This window comes from Gorilla gorilla, chromosome 13 (assembly GCF_029281585.2).
Source record: "Gorilla gorilla gorilla isolate KB3781 chromosome 13, NHGRI_mGorGor1-v2.1_pri, whole genome shotgun sequence".
Lineage (NCBI taxonomy): Eukaryota > Metazoa > Chordata > Mammalia > Primates > Hominidae > Gorilla > Gorilla gorilla.
This window is the reverse complement of record NC_073237.2, coordinates 40,566,887-40,589,804: the sequence shown is the minus strand read 5'-3', so window position 1 is coordinate 40,589,804 and position 22,918 is coordinate 40,566,887. Positions and strand designations below refer to the sequence as shown.

General features: G+C 37.7%; 1 protein-coding gene and 1 long non-coding RNA gene across 8 annotated transcripts in view; one reads left to right on the top strand and one right to left on the bottom strand.

The window, feature by feature from the left end:
- The window catches only part of ELAVL2 (ELAV like RNA binding protein 2), a 161,085-nt gene extending 152,460 nt beyond the window's left edge, over window positions 1-8,625 (bottom strand). For 4 of the 5 annotated variants that reach the window (XM_055350522.2, XM_055350523.2, XM_055350524.2 and 1 more), the window contains exons 1-2: window positions 7,930-8,625; window positions 7,555-7,652 (exon numbers count right to left, since the gene is read on the bottom strand). In XM_055350522.2, coding sequence (XP_055206497.1) covers window positions 7,555-7,581 — 27 coding nt within the window. In that variant the 5' untranslated portion in view covers window positions 7,582-7,652; window positions 7,930-8,625. Of the gene's footprint in view, window positions 1-7,554; window positions 7,653-7,929 lie in introns of those variants that run through there. The other variant, XM_055350519.2, reaches the window with a different exon arrangement.
- Window positions 8,626-8,633: 8 nt separating this feature from the next.
- The window catches only part of LOC129524574 (uncharacterized), a 248,486-nt gene continuing 234,201 nt past the window's right edge, over window positions 8,634-22,918 (top strand). For 2 of the 3 annotated variants that reach the window (XR_008668399.2, XR_008668400.2), the window contains exons 1-2: window positions 8,662-9,098; window positions 10,847-10,945. This is a non-coding gene — a long non-coding RNA (uncharacterized lncRNA). Of the gene's footprint in view, window positions 9,099-10,846; window positions 10,946-22,918 lie in introns of all 3 variants that reach the window. The other variant, XR_008668398.2, reaches the window with a different exon arrangement.

Here is a 22,918-nt window from a genome sequence, read left to right as displayed (position 1 = left end):
ACTCAACTCCAAGGCCACCCTAGAGGACTGGAGAACAGATAACTCCGAGCCACTGTTGCCCAAATGGTAGAGATAGTCTCCCTGTTGAGGAAAACCAGCCTCCCTGAGAATCTACTTTCTGACTCATGGCCAGATCTCAAGGCTTAAGTGACCTGAAGCACCCTTGATATTGGCCAGTCTTAGGAATTTGGTGTCCGTTTAGAATTTATCAACATATATCTCTTTTTTTCATATATATAGGAAATTTTCTTTTCACTCAAAGTGCATTTCTGGGTGCTTCTTAGTGGATACTAAATAGCTAACTCCATTTTGATTTTATAGGAAGAAAAACAAACAAAAAGAATATTTCAGAATAGCTGTCACTGCAGCACTATTTATTGTATCCACTAGAGGACTCCTCTCAGAATAACTCGAAATCTCTCCCTTCTCATTCTCTATGGCCTCTGGCATTTGATGCTCAACTGACTCTTGAGTTGGGCCACTGGCTACATATCAGTGTTAGAATGAAAACATTCCCCCTACTTTAACACCTCCTGCTAGTTCAATAAAGCGATGTTTAAATAACTGAACTGGCTTCAATGAACTGTACTTGCCATTTTTTCCTGCTTCTTAGCTAGATAAAATGGAGATAATTAGGAAGTGGATGAGCAGGTTTAATGAAAGCCAGTTTCTTTTGGTATACTCCTGAAGCAGCAATCATCATCTGTTTGGCTTTTGAAGAGCAACAATTATAATCACTTAAACCCCCAAGGGGAACAAAAATAGAATTTACATTAGCATATAAAATATACAGCTGGATTGGGCAAGCCTACAAAATTCTGGGGAAATCATTCTAATCTGAATGCTATTCAAACTCACAAGTAAAATGAGTTCAAGAGTATTTTACATACTTCCTTCCTATAAAATAATACTTATAACAATGTTGAGAGGATTTTCCTAAAAATGAACACAGGGAAATAAAAAATTGTTGCCAGGAGAGAATCCCAGAGGGAATAAGCTAAACTGTATTGTCAAGATATCAGAGAGCAAAATGCATAATGATATTCACACAAAGTACTAATCACTCTGAAGTGAAGGTTTTTTACAGTAAAACTACACACATTTAGGAGTTTAACAAACAAATTTTGTTCTGATCACTGGTACTACTTACTAATAAGGAAAATTTCAGATTAATAGTACTTCCCTTCTCCTCCATTGCAAATGTGAAAGTAATACAAAGGAAAGTGAAATGGCTTAAATTGATAATCTATTGTTATAAAACAGAACTCTGTTTCCTATTTTAAAATATTTTCATATCATTTCCTCTCAAACAATCTCTTTCTTACACCCCCCTTTCTAATTGTAGCCCAGATCACAGGCAATCTCCCTCATCATTTACATTATTTAATTACTTCTGCTTTTGTGTGCCTTTCACAGTTTACAAAATACTTTTTTTTCTTTTTTGGTAGAGCATAGAAGAATGAAAATGGGGCCTTTGCTTTATCCATTATGCTACTAGCAACAAAACACTAACATAATCAATATATTAAAGGCTTTCCCGGCTGTGCACATTTGTCAAAGGCAGTATATCTGAGAAATTACACTAATGAATCTTGAACAACTCAGCATTCTACACAGAAAACTTGTTCTCTCTCATCATAAGTACATATCAATATGTAAAGACAAGAAAAATATATACTTCATCTTTCTATATATTATTTGAAAAGCCACTGTTACATTTCTTTAAAATGGAAAAAAAGTCAGTAAGCAAAATTCCACCTCCACTGAGAAGCCTTCCTGAATACCACACTAAAGTCAACCACAGGCATATTAGCGATAGCTTCCTCTGTGCTCCTAAAAGTACTTTTTACATATCTCTGATACCAATTATCTCACTACATTATAACCATCTGTTGACATCTCTATCTCTTACACAGAGTATGCATTACTTGACAGCACAGCCGTTTTTTCCAGCCAAGTATTATCAGGTTCTAGCACGGTGCCTAACCCAGTAAGCATGTAATGATGTCTGTTGAGTGAAGTGTATCATTCACTGCATTCTAAGACATCAAAATGTTGTGGTATTCATGGTAGGAATCAAACTTATATATTAATATCATCTCTGCAACAATATCAGATTTAATGATAAATTAAGCACTAAGAAATTAGAAATTCAAAAGTCTAGATTTCTGTAGCAATCTTAGCTCTAATTATCTTTAACAAAGGATCATGGTAGTATTTTAGATTTTGTTAAATATTTATAATGTTAATCAGCTCTTTAAACTACCTATCCCATAGTTAATTATTTTTACTGAAAACACTTGAAAAGCTGAGTTCTTAGTTCTTAATGGTAATGACCTCAGGTTTCATTAACTTTATAATCTCTATTTTTAAAAAATTAAAAGCATTAACATTGCCTTCTCAGCCTTTGTCAACGTCTGTCAAGAGAGGCGGTATCTAGCTTGTATTACTCTGCCCTTTCTGTAATGCTCTGAGAGGCTTTGAAAATCTACAACAGATAACTTTACTTTGAACACAAAATGTGATGATTTCATATTCAAAAGGATTTACAGGGATAATTGTGGTGCATAGCTTGAAGGATTCCAGGACCTATGCAGGAACTTTCTTAAGATCCTTTGTTTTTTTCTTACTTTAAACATAGTTCACATTTTTCCTACCAGTTTTCCAAGTGAAATGATCATTTTGTACAGTTATGACAAAACAATAATGGAGAGGTAGAAGAAAATAGACTCCAGAATTTATCCTAAAATACTCCTGGATTTTTAGTTAGTAATAGTTAATATTATTATCATTAGATAAAATTATGTTATGAGGAGTTAATTATACCATAAATTTAAAACTGAACATCTAATAACTTTCCCTTTTAGCTTCATATTGCTATAACCATAACTTTTATATGTATAATTACATATATTCATTATTTATATAGACAGATTTGTGCACTTCAATGAATTTGAATGGAAAGAAAAATTGTATAGACGGTTGTATGATTTTAGTACATAATCATGTAATATAAATTTCCACATCAAGGGATGAAACAGAAAATTATATGAACATTTTATTAGCTATTAAAAAAACTTGGCCTGAATTTTATTTAAAATTAGACCAGTAACTAAAATTAGTTTTGAGAGGGGTAAAAATTCAGGGTTTTTTCCAAAATCAAAGTGAAACAGAGTTGAGTGGTTGAATGCTAGAATACTGTGGGTTGAAATGCTCAAGCCTCATAATTCTCCCCTTAATAACCTGGTTCTTAAAATTCCAAAATTATCTGACTTAAAAAAAAAACTACTAGTACTCTCATAGTAATGAGGTTTAAACATGATTAATTTCGATGGTTTCACTTTATAAAAAATTGAAACTTACAAAATGGATGTATCAATTTTTTTAAGTTATTCACTTAACAAGATCATTAATTCAAATACTATTTTAATGTGTGAGCTCTCTGCATTTTAAAAAAAAAGTAAGGCAATTTTTAAAAAAAAAGATTTACACAAAACAACTCAGGAGCGCATTTATTGCATAAAGTGCAGATAGAGTTATTCTGAGTGCTATCATTTCTTCTCAGGTGAAAAGTGAAATATTGAGCAGTTTTCTGTTGAATGTCAATGATGTCCTTAAACATTTTTCATTGTTACTTAAAGAGGCTTGAATGAATTGATAAACTCTTAACATCTCTACTCCACATCTAAGCTAATAAACCCAAGGATAGGCAATATTTATGTCCCAATCTCTCAAGTCCAAAGATTTTATAAACAAAAAAGATCAAAATTAGAGCATTTTGATGGGAAAGGACGTTTTCTCTGTATTTATTAGAGAGTCTATCATCTTTAATATTTAAAAAGGAATCATATAGTAGGGCCCTATTTAAAACTTTTAATTTTCTATATCACTTACATGTTTCTTTAGTTCACAAAATGAGGGCAGTTTAAAAAATCCCCCTTAATCACTGTGATTAGAAGTTAATTGATTAAGTATATCAAAGTAAACTCTAGCTTAGAAAATACATATTATCGTAAAAAATATCAAATGATTTGCTACCTATAAAAATCATATAACATTTTATGACAGTACCAAATGTAAGTGTAATCAAAATTTTAAAAGTCTTAAAAATGAAAAATTAAATCCCATTTTAGTCATTAAGATTTTTAAAATCACTCTGCTTATTTAAGTTCCCTTTTAAGGAAAATTGGGTACAGTTAGGTCTTCCTTTTATTTAGTAGGTATTTTTGCTATTTATTTTAAAATACTTTTGTCACTATAACTGAGTTAATCTTTCTCTCCTTTTGTTTTTGGAACAGAATTGAGAATATAATAAATTCTCCATAATTAATATCCCAAAAGAGAAATAACTAGACAAACCAGGCTAATGTATCCAAACCCAATGTGGGTACAGTTAAAAATATTTCAGTGAAACTTTTTTCTTCAAAAATGTTGTATTGCAAAAGTGACAAGATTGACAGGCAATCCCTACCCTCAGAATATGTGGCAATTACATGAGCTTTATATGAAGGCCTTTTAAAATCTAGTATCTTTCTATTTGATTGTCATTTTGTTTGATTTTGGATCCAATTTTGGAGTCAGATAGATTTTTGATTCACATCCTCACTTTATGGTTCATAAGCTGTCTTACCTTAGGTACTCAGTTTCTAGGTGAAATAAAAGCTACCACCTAAAGTGTTTTGAAGATTAACTGAGATACTGCATATAAGGCACTTACATATATGATTAAATCCATGACTGAGTCATAGCAGGTAGACAACACATGTTAACTATTAAAAGTTAACTTCTTTGAGATTTTAGATTGTATATTTGACATAGGATACATACTACATTTAATACCAATTAGAAACAATAAATGAAGATTATTTTTGCATTTTTAAAACTCTAATGTCACTTCAGCCATCCTTTTTTGCCTTTATGCTTGCAGGTACATTGCATGCCCTGGATATGGTACAAAGGGCAAAACTTGCAATGTACCCATTAGATAACCTGGCTGCCATCCACCGCCACTTCCTAAATCTCACTTTTCTCTTTTATGCATGAATACTTTTTCACTTAAAGTGAGTCACTGTCATTGGAATCAATGACTTTCTATGAGAGTATTGCTTAGTTCACAAAACTTAAGAATTTTGTGCTTATGAACATTATAAGCTTTCTGCTATTTGTAAAACTTATTCTAATAAACTGAGGTTCAAGAAAAATATCGGAACATGACCACTGTATTTCCAATGTGCCAATAACATAAATAGAACACTTATAATTTTGGTATAAAAGCAATTATACTGAAAATAAAAATGTTCGTATTTTGTAGAAAAAAATTGGTAAGTGTACTTTTACATTTTAAATTTCCATATTAAGAATATTTAGCAAACCTAAAATTGGCACAGAATTATGGTGAAGGAAAGTATGAGGAATATATAGCATTAAATATATAGCATTAAAGATTTAAATATTTTAAAGGCAGTTAAACTACATGCACTATTAATTATCATTTAGAAGATAATTTTCAATTACCCAGCTTATTTTAAATAATAATTTTTAATGAATTACTTCAACTAAAACAGTATTTTCAGTGTTTAGGTAAAAACTAAGTAAATCTGATGGCTTGTTTGAGATTATGACTATGATTAAACTAACTCTGAATAAAGTTGTTTTTCTCCACATGTCAAAGTAATTTAATTTTACATATATACAGGACATATATTTATTTATAAATATCTATACCTCAGTAGTAGATAATGAATTATTTCCTTGTTTAGCGCTGTATACATATAGTTCAAAGTGTTTATTTTAAAACCCCAGGTAGTGTTAGTATAGTTCAGGATTAATTACAAAATTAAATCCTATGATAGTTGAGTAATATGATCTAAAATTAATTATATAGTTAAGAACATTGCTAGCTTACTACCTGTGGTCTATGGATATTAGTGGGTAGAAGCAGCAAATTTCTCAACTGAAATTCTTGCTAATACAAAGACATAAAATACTACATTCTAATCTAAACTCTTCTTTTTTCACAAATTTTACTAAATTGATTCCTCTTGTACCAACAAATTAGTAGTTTAACCATTTTGGTGTTTTAGCTCTCAAATGAAAACTGTTTTAAGGATGGTTATTGCAAACAGCTAGACTAAAATCAATATTGATGACTTTGGAAGCTGACTGCATAAGGTATCACTTTCCTGTGGTAGTTACTGTTGAACTACAGTAACTTCATGCAGAATAGGCAAAAAATAAGTCAGTTGTTAAAAATAAGTTATTAAAATATATGCCCGCTAAAATACATTAAGCTTTATTGCAATACAATCATTTTTTAAGTTATTTTCTGTGTTTCCTATGATCACAGGAAGTTTATAATTTAAAAATCTTTATTTCACAATAGGTCTTGCATGTAGGCACATGCAATTATATCTACACACATATAAATGAAAATTAAGAATGGACTCAACAAAACAATTCCTTTCAGTGGGTATTTCTGTTTCCATCCCAACCTTCAAATGAGAAAACTTAGATGGCCTTGCCTCATCAGAAAATGAGCAGGTCCATTCCAATTTAGGGCATACCAGTTCTCTCCATGGCAACAGCCCTGGATAAGCTAAAAGGCAACTGAAAGTTTTTAAGACTACTGAGCACTATTGATCCTTTTTTTAAAAGTGCAAAACAGGCCAAACAATGTAGAATTCTCCAGAGCAAAGGCTGTCTTTTACCAAACTTAGAACTGTTTACATTGTCACAAATACTGTGTTGATACCTATTCTTGGAAAATGAATGAGATAAAGTGGCAAAACCTGGAAGTCCATCCCTGGAATATATCTCCTACTTAAAAACAAAAGGGATTAGGAAAGGATGCTGAAGAAGGACTCTTAAATGAATGAATCTGTACACTTTAAAAAGTGGGATGAATGGGAAGAGGGAGGAGACCAGAGGGCAGTGGGAAGGAGGGTTAATAAGCAATTCCTTTCTCCAGCCTCAAACCTTTTAAGACCACAACTTTGCAAATGTATTATTTCATCATCATTTAGTATTTAAGATTTGTCTAAGAATGATGGCTTCAAATGTTGCTACCTGAGGAAGTGTGAGGAAGAATGGTCTAACTGCAGGAGAGGACACAGAGATAGTTGCAGTAGCTGAGGATGACCCCATTGTTTCTTTTCTTCTTCAGGATTTTGATCAGGAGTGACCCGGCTAATGTGCCGAGTTCAGGAAGTCAGAGCTGCAAGGTTCTTTTGAAACCAGACAATAACCCTAGTTCCCTTCGCCTCCCTTCCCTGCACCTCTCCCCTGCTTACTGCCAACTCCCACCCACTTTAAATGCATCAAGCCTATTACCATCCCAAGAGTATCAAACATATAAATACAGAACTTGTCCACTGACCATAGTAGAGAGAAAAACAAAATTAGCACTACTGGTTTGTACGGGTTTCTTTTTGTTGTTGTTTAACCACCCCCTCCTCCCAGCCCCCAACCCTTTGTGTGTGAGGATTCCCCTTCAAACCACCCACAGACCGAGCAGACGAAAAGAAATGGTAATTTTCGGTTTAAAAGTTCACTTACCACGGCAACCTCATATTGCTTTGTCATGCTTTTTGCACTTAAATTTTCAAAACTGCTTGTGCTGGGCGCAGAACTGGGAAGGCAGGGCTAAAGTATCTCTAGTAATCACAACAAAAAGGAGAGAACATTCACCAATCAGAATTACATTTAAATATACAATCAAACCCCAGAGCAAGACGCACGGTTCAGAACATACCGGGGAGGGGGTGGGGGTGGAAAAAGCCAAACTAACAAAACAAAAGGTAAAGGGGAGAGTTGAGTGATTCGAGAGGAAATTGATCCAAGCCGCCTTTTGACCGTGGACTGGCTTAAAACCACCACCACCACCACCCCCGCCCCCAGCACCCCCGCGATTACCCGAGTGACTGCACTTGCCTCCAGCCAGCTCAACTGCAGGAGAGGAAAGCCCCATCTAAGTTCACTAGCCCTGCCACAGTCTTCCACTGCCTGATGGGTTCCTTCAGGAAAACACTTCCAGAGGCATTCATCCACTTGAGGTCTGGGGTTGGCTGCTGCTGCGAGGCTGCTGCAGCCGAGGCTCCTGCGAGCAGCTGCTAGGATCCTTGCCGTCTCGTTCCTGCCTCTTTCGAGCTGCACAATAGCCCCGGCTGGGTGCACCTCATTAAGCCAGCCGAGAGCCCCAGGAGCAGGGCAAGCCGTGTGACAGCGCTACCTCTTTGTAATGACTGTATGATGGATGCAACCGAAGGGTGGGGTCTGGGTGGGTCAACACTGTTAATGACAGTATGTATCATTCTGTCCGTCCTCCAGGAGAGGGAAGCCCCCTGCCCTCCCCTCAGGTCTTGGGCTCGCTTTCTCCCTCTCTCTCTCTCCCTCTCTTCCTCTCCCTCTCCCTCTCTCTCCTATCTCTCGTCTCTGTCCCCTGTCACTCGCGCGCGCACACACACACACACGCACACACACTTTCCTCCCTCTTCCCCCACCTCCCTATGCCATTTTCTGCAGTCAGCGTTCAAAAAAAGTACGAAAACCATCGGGTAATTTCCAACTGAACCGATTACGGACGGCGAATTTATCCAAACACTTAAGCAAGGAGAGGATCCTAAAATCGAAAAACGAAGGCGGAAGGGGCGAGAAGAACGGGGTGGAGTTGGGTGGAGGAGCGAGTGGGACGTTAACTGGCCAATAGTTTGCAACTGCCGGTCAACACGCGCAGCCTACTCAGCGCTGCTCGGGAGGCGCGGGACGCCGCCTCCACGTGCGCCGCGCTCCTCCCAGTGCCCGGGACGGTGTCGGGGGCGGGCTGCACGGCGAGAAGAGCAAAATAAAACCAGCCCGAGAGGCCCTGGCTGGGGTTGAGACTGCAGGAGTAACTTCTGCACCGAGGCAGCGCGCAGCCAGTCGGGGAAGAACTCTGCAACCTGACCGAAAGAAAGTCCGACCCACCCGGGAGGGCTGCCAGGATGCTGGAGCGAGTGTCAGGGTCCGAGACTCCCAAGTCGGGCGAGGGCTCCTGCCCCTGGCCATTGGGTACCCCCCTCGGACCAACACCCCCGTCCCGCTTCAGAGCGTCGGCCCCACAGGTGCGCAGCGAAGTCACCACGTTGGGGACTAGCCCCCGCCTCTCTCTCTTCCCTTTCTCTCCCGACCCTTCATCCTCTTCACTTCTCACTCCACTCTGAGTCTTGCCTGTGCTGGCCAGGCTGCCCCAGGGAGGCAAAAAAAGAAAAGAAAATATCTCTCCTTTCTCCCCCTTTAAGGGGAGCCTTGGATCTTTGTTTCACTACCACACCACTGACACCATCCCATTGACATTTTTCCCCCCTTTCAGTTTTGTTAATGGTCCCAAGAACCCAGTTCACAGGCACCGGTTTTTCTTCTATAGGAAAGCCTTACAGAATGATTTTTATTGCCCTGTGTGGACAAGTACACTTATTTTACACTCAGCCTCCCGTTTCCAACTTAACTGTGATGCTGTACACTCTTCATGTGCACCTGCCAGACATCCTGAGCGATTTCTCCAGAACCGTGCGGATGCTATTTATTTATATTTATTAGAGTTTATGGAGCACCATTTCTCTGACTCTGTGTAATAGACTTCTATGTTTTTATCATTGATGTCTTATAGCAGCTAAGAGAAAGCAAGAAGCATAGAGAAAACAGGGTATTTATGTCAATGAAGCATCTCTTCATTTTTATGTAAGCCATTTATTAATCAGTTAAAATTTGTGTAGGTTGTGCAGCCTGCTCTACGCCATGGGATAGCACTAAAGATTTTATGCCACTCCTCAAAGAGCTTCTGATCCACGGGGAAGGCAAAATAACCTTCAGCTCTTAATTGCTTCTAACAAGAAACCACTTTTAATTGATGGGAAGGAGAGACCTTGTCAGAAAGCTTTCAGCAAAGTAAAGGAACACTATGGTGTTGACCTCAGTGGTTCTTTCGGGTCATAAACCTGCAAGGCCTCAGAAGTCTCCCCTTCATTTTTTATTTTTTTATTTTTTGTTGAAGCAATTGCTTTCCCCCCACCACCTTTTTTTTTTTTTTTTTTTTTTTTTTTTTTGAGACGGATTCTCACTCTGTTGCCCAGGCTGGAGTGCAGTGGCCCGATCTCGGCTCACTGCAAGCTCCGCCTCCCGGGTTCACACCATTCTCCTGACTCAGCCTCCCGAGTAGCTGAGATTATAGGTGCCTGCCACCATGCCCGGCTAATTTTTTATGTATTTTTAGTGGAGACGGGGTTTCACTGTGTTAGCCAGGATGGTCTCAATCTCCTGACCTTTGTGATCCACCCGCCTTGGCCTCCCAAAGTGCTGTTATTACAGGCGTGAGCCACCGCACTGGGCCGCTTTTCCCACCTTTTTACAATTGTATGTTTTGAAGGTAGTACCAGACTTCTGTTCACATATTTCCTAGAATTAAATATAAAGGCAAGGGTAGGGGGCAAGAGAAGGCCAGTTGGAATTAGTGAGACATCTAAATTAATTGACTAATTAATTAATTTACTAACAGTAACACCAACGTAAGCTTGCCTAAAAGAAGTCCTTAGTGATATAACTTAATAAGTAAAAATAGAAATTATAGATAATTATATATGATGTATAATTGTATAAAATTAGCAAAATAATTGTTTTTATGTAAATAGTTCTTTGTAAGGGCATCTGAAAACTGTTCAGACATTTCCTCTTAGATTGTTTTAGTAATAAACTTGCATAATGAAAAAGATAAGTATAAAATAGTTGGGAGTGGAGAAAGTTAATTGATTTTGTAGTATGTTATTAATTGTGATCATAACAAAAGTTTATTATTAAAGTTCTCCATTTCTTTAAGACCTAGGTGGGCAAGATACCAAATACTTTTCTTGGAATACATCATCTTGATTGAAAACTACTAGGATATTTTTGAAAAAATAGCTCATTAGCTGGCTGGGTAAGTTTGTTTGTTTTCAATGGACTTTTCAACGATGGTGGTAGGCATCCTGGAAGATAGCCACTGTACTAAGTTCATTTTTCTCTGTTCTTGGCTGCTCCTCTAACCTTGAACTTTATTTAGTCAGGGAAAATGGAAGGAATGGGAATGCTAACTAATGGAAGAAAGATATTTTCTTTGAACTTTGAAAAACAGACTTAAGTAATTGAACCATAAATTTAGAAACCGGGCTTTTAACAAATGAAAATTTTAAGATGTATAAAAACAGCTCCCATAAGTATATGCACCAAATGTATTAACCTTGTGATGTATAAGATTGCACCTGGGAAAAGTTAACACCATTGGAGATTATTAAGACTTACCAACTCATTCAGCTTTAATAAGGAGAACTTGAGCCAAATGTGGAACACACTTGTACCAAATTGGCAAGAATTATACACTTAAATGTAAATACATTTTTTTCTGGGAGGTAAAGCTATTAAGCCCCCCAAAACACTTTAGATATATTTTTTAAAAACTGTCCTGCAAAAATGTTTGTCCTACCAAAAGTTTCTAGCCTGTTCCATAGTAACCTATATGACAGTTAGTACGACTTGGAAAAGATGTTTAATATCTGAACAAGGTAATATGTTCTATTTCCTATTTTTGTTAATGGGATTGTAGATGTGATGTATTTCAGGCTCTGTGTTATCTATGGCAGGAAAAAATTGAGGGCAAAAGAGTTTCTTTGGCATACATCAAGGACTACATTGTAATCAATACAAGCAAACCAAGTCTGGAAAATATATAAGCTAGGTATTAAATAAGTAATTCACTGTCTATAAATCTCCTACCAGTGGGTGAATGTTGAGAGTCATATAAGGGCTTCAGTGACTAATGGAATACAGTTGCTCATCCCAAGCAACCTTGGCTATCCTTTTAGAAACTTCTCAACAAGTTCTGCTGCATGTAAGAGCAAGATCATGTCTAAGAATCCAGTAAGGATTTTAAAGATTGTCTTGCATGCTACCTTTGAAAAGCAAGTTCAATACTCAGTTTTTCAGAAAGCATTTGTTTGCATGCTGTTAAGATTTCTTTACCCAAGTTAGACAGTGGAGTTTCTAAAGTCATATAGAAATTGGTTCCGATGCTTATAAACTGGGTGACTTGTACAATTCTCTTAATTACTCTGGATCATACTTCCTTCTTTAGTAAAATTAAAAGAACAAGGACCAACTCCTACAGTTGTGATGATTTAATGATACAAAGTGTAAAAACATGCTGCCTAGTAAAATGTCAGTCCTATTGAAACAGACATTGTAATTTGCCTCACTCAACATGAATTCTTAACCTCCACCCTCCTTGTCTTACTCTAACTTAGAGACTGGAAATTTCAATATTTCATTTCCCAGTTTTCTTTGCATCTAGTAGTGGCTGTTTGACATAGTTATGGCAAAGTAAATGTAAATACAGCTGGGCGCCGTGGCTCACGCCTGTAATCCCAGCATTTTGTGAGGCCGAGGCAAGCAGATCACCTGAGTTCGGGAGTTCAAGACCAGCCTGGCCAACATGGCAAAAACCCATCTCTACTAAAAAATACAAAAATTAACCAGGCACAGTGGCACATACCTGTAATCCCAAGTACTCAGGAGGCTCAGACAGGAGAATCACCTGAACCCAGGAGGCAGAGGTTGTAGTGAGCCGAGATCATGCCTCTGCACCCCAGCCTGGATGACAGAGTGAGACTCTGTCTCAAAGAAAGAAAAAATGTAAATACATATTTGCTGAGAAACCTTCTGAAAATGCTTTTGTTTTCCTGATGAAAGACTAATAGTGACCGCTGCCACGACTTTTTGCCCCATTTGTCCTACCTGCTTCTTACTATGTGGTATATGTGATTTCTGGAGCTAGAGCAACCATCTTGCAGTTATGAACCAGTTGAAGACCAATCTCTGAAAGATGGTGAAGGAAGATAGGAAGAACCCGGGTTTCTGATAGGAAACTTGACTTGCTCAATTAGTCCTGGACTGTTGACTTTTAGACATCTTGTTGTATACGAAAAAATAAACTGCTCTTTAGTTAAGCCATATTTAGCTGAATGTTCTGAATATTATGATACTGAAATATCTGCCACGATTGTTGTGGTTTTCTGCTTTTAAATAAAATCTGCCTTGATTATATGACTCTGAATGTCAGCCATTTTGAAGAATTTCAGGTAAAAAACTTTTCTGAGACTCCACCCATGCACCTATGACTAGGTCACCGTTTTGGGTTTGGATGATCTGCTCAAAGTATTGAACCTGGAGTGGGTTTGTAAGGACCTTTTTTTTTTTTAAAGTCCCACAACTGACAATTCTTTTTGAGGAAGCCCCATAATTGTACTAAAAGAGACAGAATCTAACATTTATATTGTCTAAATATCTTTTCTCTTTCCTTTCATAATGTATTGTTGCTTTTGTTTTCAAATAAACATACTGGGATGTGTTTATTTTTGAATATATTTATATTGAAATATTCAGAATATTCACTTTGGAAAACGATAAATACTTATTTAATTGATGATCCTAGTTTGCTGCCATAGCTGCACACATTTTTTTTTTTATACAAGGTCTTGCTCTGTTGTTCAAACTAGAGTGCAACGGTGCGATCATAGCTCACTGTAACTCCAGACTCCTAGCCTCAATCTAGCATCTATTCTCAGCCTCCCAAACTGCTGGGATTATAGGCATGACCCGACCCACCATGACTGGTTTCTACATAATTTAAAATGTCCTCTTTAGGAGTCATGTTTACAATGTGAGTCACAATTCAGGAGAATGTCAGCAATGTGACAATAGTATGTTCTCTGAAGGTTGGATTTAATCTAGGAAAATACCTAAAACGTTGTTCAGAATCAAATCAAGTAAATTAAGTGAGGAATCACTTAAAAACTGGATAATACAGGATTTTTCATTGCTGTTACAAAGAAACTAGGTATATACACAAAATAATAAGATCTAAAACATGTGTAAAATGTGTTATAGCAAGGAAGGCATCCTTCACATAAGCATCTATCTTCCTAAGGGACAGCTTTGGAGGCCCACACACTTGGTCACATGTGTTAGCTAAACACGTCAGTCTCATAGCTATTTTCAGTTGTAATTTCTTTGAATAAGCCAGATGTTTCCTTTTCACCTTTCCCCTTCCATTCTGTCATAAATTTCTTATTCTGAAACAGACTCAGTGTTCAATTGATTCAAAGCTATTTTTGCAGTACCATCACTTTAGTTGATTAAAAAAAAATGTACAAGTAGCAAGACAGAACAGTGCCACCGATATGATATTAAGACTTTGAATCAAATTGAATTTTATTTGAGCTCCAACCTTACTTCTTACTAGCTGTGTGATTTGAGTGGTTATTTAATCATTTCAGTCTGTTTTTTATCTGTAAAATGAAGATAAAAATAGTGTGTCTCTTAGAGAGTTGTCATGAATATTAAATAGGGTAATAAATATGGGGTTTGTGTATAATGCTGTGCATATAGTAAGTGATTAATAAGCATTACTTATGATAAAACCATGTTAGGCAAATAGCAAGGTCTTTGAAATACTTAAAATGTAAAGAATATTAGACCATTTATAGGCGTTGCTACCAGTAACTGCAAATCTAAAAATAATTCAGCTAATTATGAGTTAATCATGGATAGTTAACATAGGCTGATCCGGATATTTATCTATCATTTTGTTTGATGCAGTAGAAAAAATTTGGTCCTTTAAAATAAATAGGCCTAATTCCAGTGTGTGATAATAGGTAAATCTCTGCCTATCTAAGTCTCATTTTCCACAGTATAATGTAACTAATGACCGTTTTCCCAGGGAAATGTTCTTAAAAAATAGGTAAGAACCTGGTAATTACTTCTCTCTCTCTCTCTTGCTGATAAAGAATAGAAACCCGGATGTATTTTCTAAGAACCAGGAAATCACAATTAACTTTGAGTTTACAAAAGATCTCCAGAGATATTTCATTACTTGGAGAACTAAGATCAGAGTAGAAGGTAGATTACTATTGATTTAGGTCATGTATGTTTATGATGTATCAACCAGATGATTAAACAAATAATTAGTATTTTGGTGCAAGTTGCTCAACTCCTCTGAGCCTGTTACTTCATCTATGCAATGAGTAAGTAGACTATGAATGTAGCTTTCAGTTGTTCAATTATTTCTAGTTAATTTGTTTCTAGTTAATTTTAACAAAATATAAAAGACAATTTTCTCATTTGATTCAACAATACCTTCCCCTTACTGGCCTAATTGTATTAATCATGGAGGGGGATAGAATGTAGGCATGGGGAGAGATGAAATAAAATCGTTCAGTGGTTTCTGATTGATTAGAGTTGATTATGTGTTTAAGGTAGAATATTAAAAAGAATATTTTTTTCAGGAAAGAGGGAAAGTCAAAGTCCTCTAAAAAGTATTTAGATTTTTAAAATTCCATATTTTACTAGGAGAGAAATATATCATGAATAATATATGTTAAGCTATGCCAGAAATAAAGTTAACCTAGAAATAAAATTATGTATGTTATTTTTTTTCTTTTTGTAAGAGACAGGGTCTCTGTTGCCCAGGCTGGAGTGCACTGGTGAAATCACAGCCCACTATAGCTTTGACCTCCTGGGCTCAGCTAATCCTCCCACCTCAGCCTCCCAAGTAGCATGCCACCATACCTGGATAATTGTTTTTAATTTTTTTGTAGAGAAATACAAAAGTGCTCATCCTCCTGCCTCATCCTCCCAAAGTTCTGGGATTACAGGTGTGAGCCATGGAACACAGCCTTATATGTTAAAGTTTAATTTAATCTTTTTACATAGAGTAGAAGAGTCTATTGTAGAGCAATGGTTCTCAAAGTGTGATCCACAGCTGGCACCATTGTCACCTGGGAAATTGTTAGAAATGCACATTACTAGGCTTCATCCAAGACTTACTGAATAAGAAACTCAGGTGGACCCATCAACCTATGTTTTATCAATAGCAAGACCTTCAGGTTATACTGATGCAAGCTAAGATTTGAAAACCACTGCTGTAGGCTTCAGCAAAGGAGTATGTCTTTTGTAATTGAGAGTGCAGTTTCTCCCATCCAGAGAAGGAGTCTCTATCTGCATTCCTGGAATCTGGCCTCGTTTTGTAAAGTGCTTTGACCAACAGAATGTTGTAGTGGTAATGACATGACAGTTTGGAATCTTGGCCTCAAGAGTCCTTCACTTTTCCTCTCCCTTGGTACCCTAGTACCACCATGTAAATGGTCCTAAAGTAGCCTGGTAAAACATGAGAGATCATATGGAGAAGAGTCCAGTTGTCCTAGCTGCAGCCATCCAAACCAGCCTAGAGTCAGCCAATTCCTAAACATGTGAGACAGCCCAGCCAAATCAGGAGAGCTGACCCATAGGCCCATGAGCAATAGTAAATGTTTATTGTTTTAAGCCTCTAGTGCAGTTGATATTGGAACCTATATCCTTTTGGTTCCAAAGTCCCTGTTACTACTCTCCCACACTGAGGAACTGGGAGGACTATAAATACCTTCCAGTGTAAACCTCTTATTTCTCAGGTAATGAAACCATAGAAGTGTAGTAATAACTTGTCTAAACTCATTTACAATGTGAAGTTTTCAATCTTTGTAATGCCAAATTCTCACCTCTGATTATGAAAATGGAGACCCTGAGCAACAATGTCAGAGTTCTTTTGACCTGGGTAGATAATTTTCATTTTTAAATGAGTGTAACAGGTGATTCTGCTCCAGATGGGTCATAAATTATCCCGGAATGTCTAAGTCAAATTAGTTGTGGAGCCAGGGCTCAAAATCTGGTCTTCTGATTCCCGGTGAGGCCAGCTTTAAACTACACCAGTGATTTCATCAGGGTAGGTAGATGGATTCCCTCTGGTGATGCAGGATTGGCAGGAGGTGGCATGTAACAGAATCACCCTAAGGAGCTTTTTCAAACCACCCCTTCATGGTCCGAGAACCCATTTCAAAGTCCCCTCAAATGGGAACCCTTGCTATGGTAAACTACTATTACTGATGGGTTTATGTTATCTTCTCCAGCCTTCAGGTATTCAGGGGTTAAAAACAAGAGCAGTCTAGCCAGGTGTGGTGGCTCACGCCTGTAATCCCAGCACTTTGGGAAGCGGAGGCAGGCAGATCACGAGGTCAGGAGATCGAGACCATCCTGGCTAACACGGTGAAACCCCATCTCTACTACAAATACAAAAAATTAGCCGGGCGTGGTGGCGGGCCCCTGTAGTCCCAGCTACTCGGGAGGCTGAGGCAAGAGAATGGCGTGAACCCGGGAGGCGGAGCTTGCAGTAAGCGGAGATCGCGCCACTGCACTCCAGCCTGGGCGACACAGTGAGATTCCGTCTCAAACAAACAGACAAAAAACCAAGCGCAGCACAAGGAAGGTTGAGAAGTTACTTCTGTACTGAGTGGTGCTGCCTCAATTTGTTTATCTGGATAAATTTACTCTCACCCAGTATTATCTAATAAATAAAGGCTTCAGTGAGAATGGGACTCAGAAGTATTACGTCTTGACAACAGTAATTATATAATGACTAGCTTGGATCCTGCTCATATAGCTTTATACCATTCCCTAATGGGGCATTTAACTGCAACCCTACATTTAGATGACACCTATCTCTGGGTAATAACAATATATGAATCTTTATGTTGGAAGTTTTCAGCCTAGCATTGATTCAGCCTAAAGGTTTTTCTGCTTTGACCATAGTTTTCTGGTGTGCAGTCTCCTGCCTTTTTCTCCTTTTGGTTTGCTAATGAGTATTTGATTCGTGTACATTAACCTACTGGTATCCCCATGCACAGATATTATTCATCACCTGTCCTACAGCTCAGTACTGCCTTTCAGTTTATCTGATATTAAACCACCATCTATATGTCTGGATATCTGCTAATTTTTTGCTACAGGATTTACTTGCCAACTGTGTTTGTATCTAGTCTGCTCCTCTTTCTTTCCCCCCGACATCCTTCCCACTCACGAGGAAAAAAGATTGAAACCTTCCCTGGAATGTTCTATCCTTTGGATAATGAACCTCTTGCCCTCTTGCATGGTTTCTATGTTCAGACATCCTGTCTTTATTGTATACTATAGGCTGTCTCATTGTGGCTGTCACCCATACCACTGAGGCCTCAGAAATGAGTGGCCACAGATGGGAAATGATGGAAACATGGCCATGTGCATGGTCATTGGAAGACAGGGCAATGCAGGTATCTTGAGGGCAGCGGCTTTTTCAATTTTGGAATTCTATGGCTTTTTTTTTCTTTTTTAAAATTACACTTTAAGTTCTGGGATACATGTGCAGAACGTACAGGTTTGTTACATAGGTATACACATGCCATGGTGGTTTGCTGCACCCATCAACCCATCATCTGCATTAGGTATTTCTCCTAATGATATCCCTCCCCTGGCCTCCCAACCCCTGACAGGCCCTGGTGTGTGTTGTTCCCCTCCCTGTGTCCATGTGTTCTCATTGTTCACCTCCCACTTATGAGTGAGAACATGCGTTGCTTGGTTTTCTGTTCCTGTGTTAGTTTGCTGAGAATGATGGTTTCCAGCTTCATCCATGTCCCTACAAAGGACATGAACTCATCCTTTTTTTGGCTGCATAGTATTCCATGGTGTATATGTGCCACATTTTCTTTATCCAGTCTATCATTGATAGGCATTTGGGTGGGTTCCAAGTCTATGCTTTTGTGAATAGTGCTGCAATAAACATTTGTGTGCATGTGTCTTTCTAGTAGAATGATTTATAATCCTTTGGGTATATATCCAGTAATGGGATTGCTGGGTCAAATGGTATTTCTGGTTCTAGATCCTTGAGGAATTGACACACTGTTGTCCACAATGGTTGAACTAATTTACACTCCCACCAACGCTGTAAAAGAATTCCTGTTTCTCCACATCCTCTCCAGCATCTGTTGTTTCCTGACTTTTTAATGATTGTCATCTAACTGGCATGAGATGGTATCTCATTGTGGTTTTGATTTGCATTTCTCTAATGACCAGCGATAATGAGCTTTTTATCATGTGTTTATTGGCCGCATAAATGTCTTTTGAGAAGTGTCTGTTCATATCCTTTGCCCACTTTTTGGTGGGGTTGTTTTTTTCTTGTGAATTTGTTGAAGTGCCTTGTAGATTCTGGATATTAGCCCTTTGTCAGATGCAGAGACTGCAAAAATTTTCTCCCATTCTGTAGGTTGCCCGTTCACTCTGATGATAGTTGCTTTTGCTGTGTGGAAGCTCTTTAGTTTAATTAGATCTCATTTGTCAATTTTGGCTTTTGTTCCCATTGCTTTTGGTGTTTTAGTCATGAAGTCTTTGCCCATGCCTATGTTGTGAATGGTATTGCCTAGGTTTTCTTCTAGGGTTTTTATGGTTTTAGGTCTTACATTTAAGTCTTTAATCCATCTTGAGTTAATTTGTCTGTAAGGTGTAAGGAAGGAGTTCAGTTTTTGTTTTCTGCATATGGCTAGCCGGTTTTCCCAACACCATTTATTAAATATGGAATCCTTTCCCCATTGATTGTTTTTGTCAGGTTTGTCAAAGATCAAATGGTTGTCGATGTGTGGTGTTATTTCTGAGGACTCTGTTCTGTTCCACTGGTGTATATAGCTGTTTTGGTACCAGTATCATGCTGTTTTGGTTACTGTAGCCTTCTAGTATAGCTTGAAGTCAGGTAGTATGATGCCTCCAGCTTTGTTCTTTTTGCTTAGAATTGTCATGGCTATATGGGCTCTTTTTTTATTCCATTTGAAATTTAAAGTAGTTTTTTCTAATTCTGGGGAGAAAGTCATTGGTAGCTTGATGGGGATAGCATTGAATCTATAAATTATTTTGGGCAGTATGGCCATTTTCACGATATTGATTCTTCCTATCCATGAGCATGGAATGTTTTTTCATTTCTTTGTGCCCTTTCTTATTTGCTTGAGCAGTGGTTTGTAGTTCTCCTTGAAGAGGTCCATCACATCCCTTGTAAGTTTTATTCCTAGGTATTGTATTCTCTTTGTAGCAATTGTGAATGGGAGTTCACTCATGATTTGGCTCTCTGTTTGTGTGTTATTGGTGTATAGGAATGCTTGTGATTTTTGCACATTGATTTTGTGTCCTGAGACTTTGCTTAAGTTGCTTATCAGCTTAAGGAGATTTTTGGCTGAGATGTTGGGGCTTTCTAAATATACAATCACGTCATCTGCATACAGAAACAATTTGACTTCCTCTCTTCCTATATGAATACCCTTTATTTCTTTCTCTTGCCTGATTGCCCTGGCTAGAACTTCCTATACTATGTTGAATAGGAGTGGTGAGAGAGGGCATCCTTGTCTTGTGCCGGTTTTCAAAGGGAATTCTTCCAGTTTTTGCCCATTCAGTAAGATATTGGCTGTGGGTTTGTCATAAATAGCTCTTATTATTTTGAGATACGTTGTATCAGTACCTAGTTTATTGAGAGTTTTTAGCATGAAGGGTTGTTGAATTTTATTGAAGGCCTTTTCTGCATTTATTGAGATAATCGTGTGGTTTTGTCGTTGGTTCTGTTTATGTGATGGATTATGTTTATTGATTTTCGTATGTTGAACCAGCCTTGCATCCCAGGGATGAAGCCCACTTGATCATGGTGGATAACCTTTTTGATATGCTGCTGGATTTGGTTTGCCAGTATTTTTTGACGATTTTTGCATTGATATTCATCAGGGATATTGGCCTGAAATTTTCTTTTTTTGTTGTGTCTCTGCCAGGCTTTGGTATCAGAATGATGCTGGCCTCATAAAATGAGTTAGGGAGGAATCCCTCTTTTTCTTTTGATTGGAATAGTTTCAGAAGGAATGGTACCAGCTCCTCTTTGTACCTCTGATGGAATTCAGCTGTGAGTCCGTCTGGTCCTGGGCTTTTTTTGGTTGGTAGGCTACTAATTACTGCCTCAATTTCAGAACTTGTTATTGTTCTATTCAGGGATTTGACTTCTTCCTGGCTTAGTCTTGGGAAGGTGTGTGTGTCCAAGAATTTATCCATTTCTTCTAGATTTTTGTAGTTTATTTGCGTAGAGGTGTTTACAGTATTCTCTGATGGTAGTTTGAATTTCTGTGGAATCAGTGGTGATATCCCCTTTATCATTTTTTTATTGTGTCTACTTGTTTCGTCTCTCCTTTCTTCATTAGTCTGGCTAGCAGTCTATCTATTTTGTTAACCTTTCCAAAAAATCAGCTCCTGGATTCATTGATTTGTTTTTTGAACGGTTTTTCGTGTCTCTACCTCCTCCAGTTCTGCTCTGATCTTAGTTACGTCTTGTCTTCTGCTAGCTTTTGAATTTCTTTGCTCTTGCTTTTCTAGTTCTTTCAATTGTGACGTTAGGGTGTCAATTTTAGATCTTTCACACTTTCTCCTCTGGGCATTTAATGCTGTAAATTTCCCTCTAAACACTGCATTAGCTGTGTCCCAGAGATTCCGGTACATTTTGTCTTTGTTGTCATTGGATTCAAAGAACTTTATTTCTGCCTTAATTTCTTTATTTATCCAGTAGTCATTTAGGAGTAGGTTGTTCTGTTTCCACATAGTTGTGCAGTTTTGAGTGAGTTTCATAATTCTGAGTGCTAATTCGATTGCACTGTGGTCTGAGAGACTGTTTGATATGATTTCCATTGTTTGGCATTTGCTGAGGAGTGTTTTACTTCCAATTATGCAGTCAATTTTAGAATAAGTGCGATGTGGTGCTGAGAAGAATGTATATTCTGTTTATTTGGGGTGGAGAGTTCTGTAGATGTCTATTAGGTCTACTTTGTCCAGAGCTGAGTTCAACTCCTGAATATCCTTGTTAATTTTCTGTCTCGTTGATCTGTCTAATATTGACAGTAGGGTGTTAAAGTCTCCCACTATTATTGTGTGGGAGTCTAAGTCTCTTTGTAGGTCTCTAAGAACTTGCTTTATGAATCTGGTTGCTCCTGTATTTGGTTCGTATATATTTAGCTCTTCTTGTTAGCTCTTCTTGTTGCATTTATTTCTTTACCATTATGTAATGCCCTCCTTTGTCATTTTTGATCTTTGTTAATTTAAAGTCTGTTTTATCAGAGACTAGGATTGCAACCCCTGCTTTTTATTTCCTTTCCATTTGCTTGATAAATACTGCTCCATCCTTTTATTTTAAGCCTATATGTGTCTTTGCACGTGAGATAGGTCTCCTGAATACAGCATATTGGGTCCTGACTCTTTATCCAATTTTCCAGTCTGTGTGTTTTAATTGGGGCATTTAGCACATTTATATTTAAGGTTAATATTGTTATGTGTGAATTTGATCCTGTCATTATGATGGTTGCTGGTTACTTTGCCTGTTAGTTGATGCAGTTTTTTAATAGTGTCGATGGTCTTTACAATTTGTGACGTTTTTTGCAGTGGCTGGAACAGGTTTTTCCTTTCCATATTTAGTGCTTCCTTCAGGAGCTCTTGTAAGGCAGGCCTGGTGGTGACAAAATGTCTCAGCATTTGCTTGTCTGTAAAGGATTTTATTTCTCCTTTGCTATGAAGCTTAGTTTGGCTGGATATGAAATTTTGGGTTGAAAATTCATTTTTTTAAGATTGTTGAATGTTGGCCCCCACTCACTTCTGGCCTGTAGGGTTTCTGTAGAGAGATCCTCTGTTAGTCTGATGGGCTTCATTTTGTGGGTAACTCGACCTTTTTTTCTGGCTGCCCTTAACATTATTTCCTTCATTTCAACCTTGGTGAATCTGACAATTATGTGTCTTGGGGTTGCTCTTCTCAAGGAGTATCTTTGTGGTGTTCTCTCTGTATTTCCTGAATTTGAATGTTGGCCTGTTTTGCTGGGTTGGGGAAGTTCTCCTGGATAATATACTGAAGAGTGTTTTCCACCTCGGTTCCATTCTCCCCATCACCTTCAGGTACACCAATCAAACGTAGGTTTGGTCTTTTCACATAGTCCCATATTTCTTGGAGGTTTTGTTC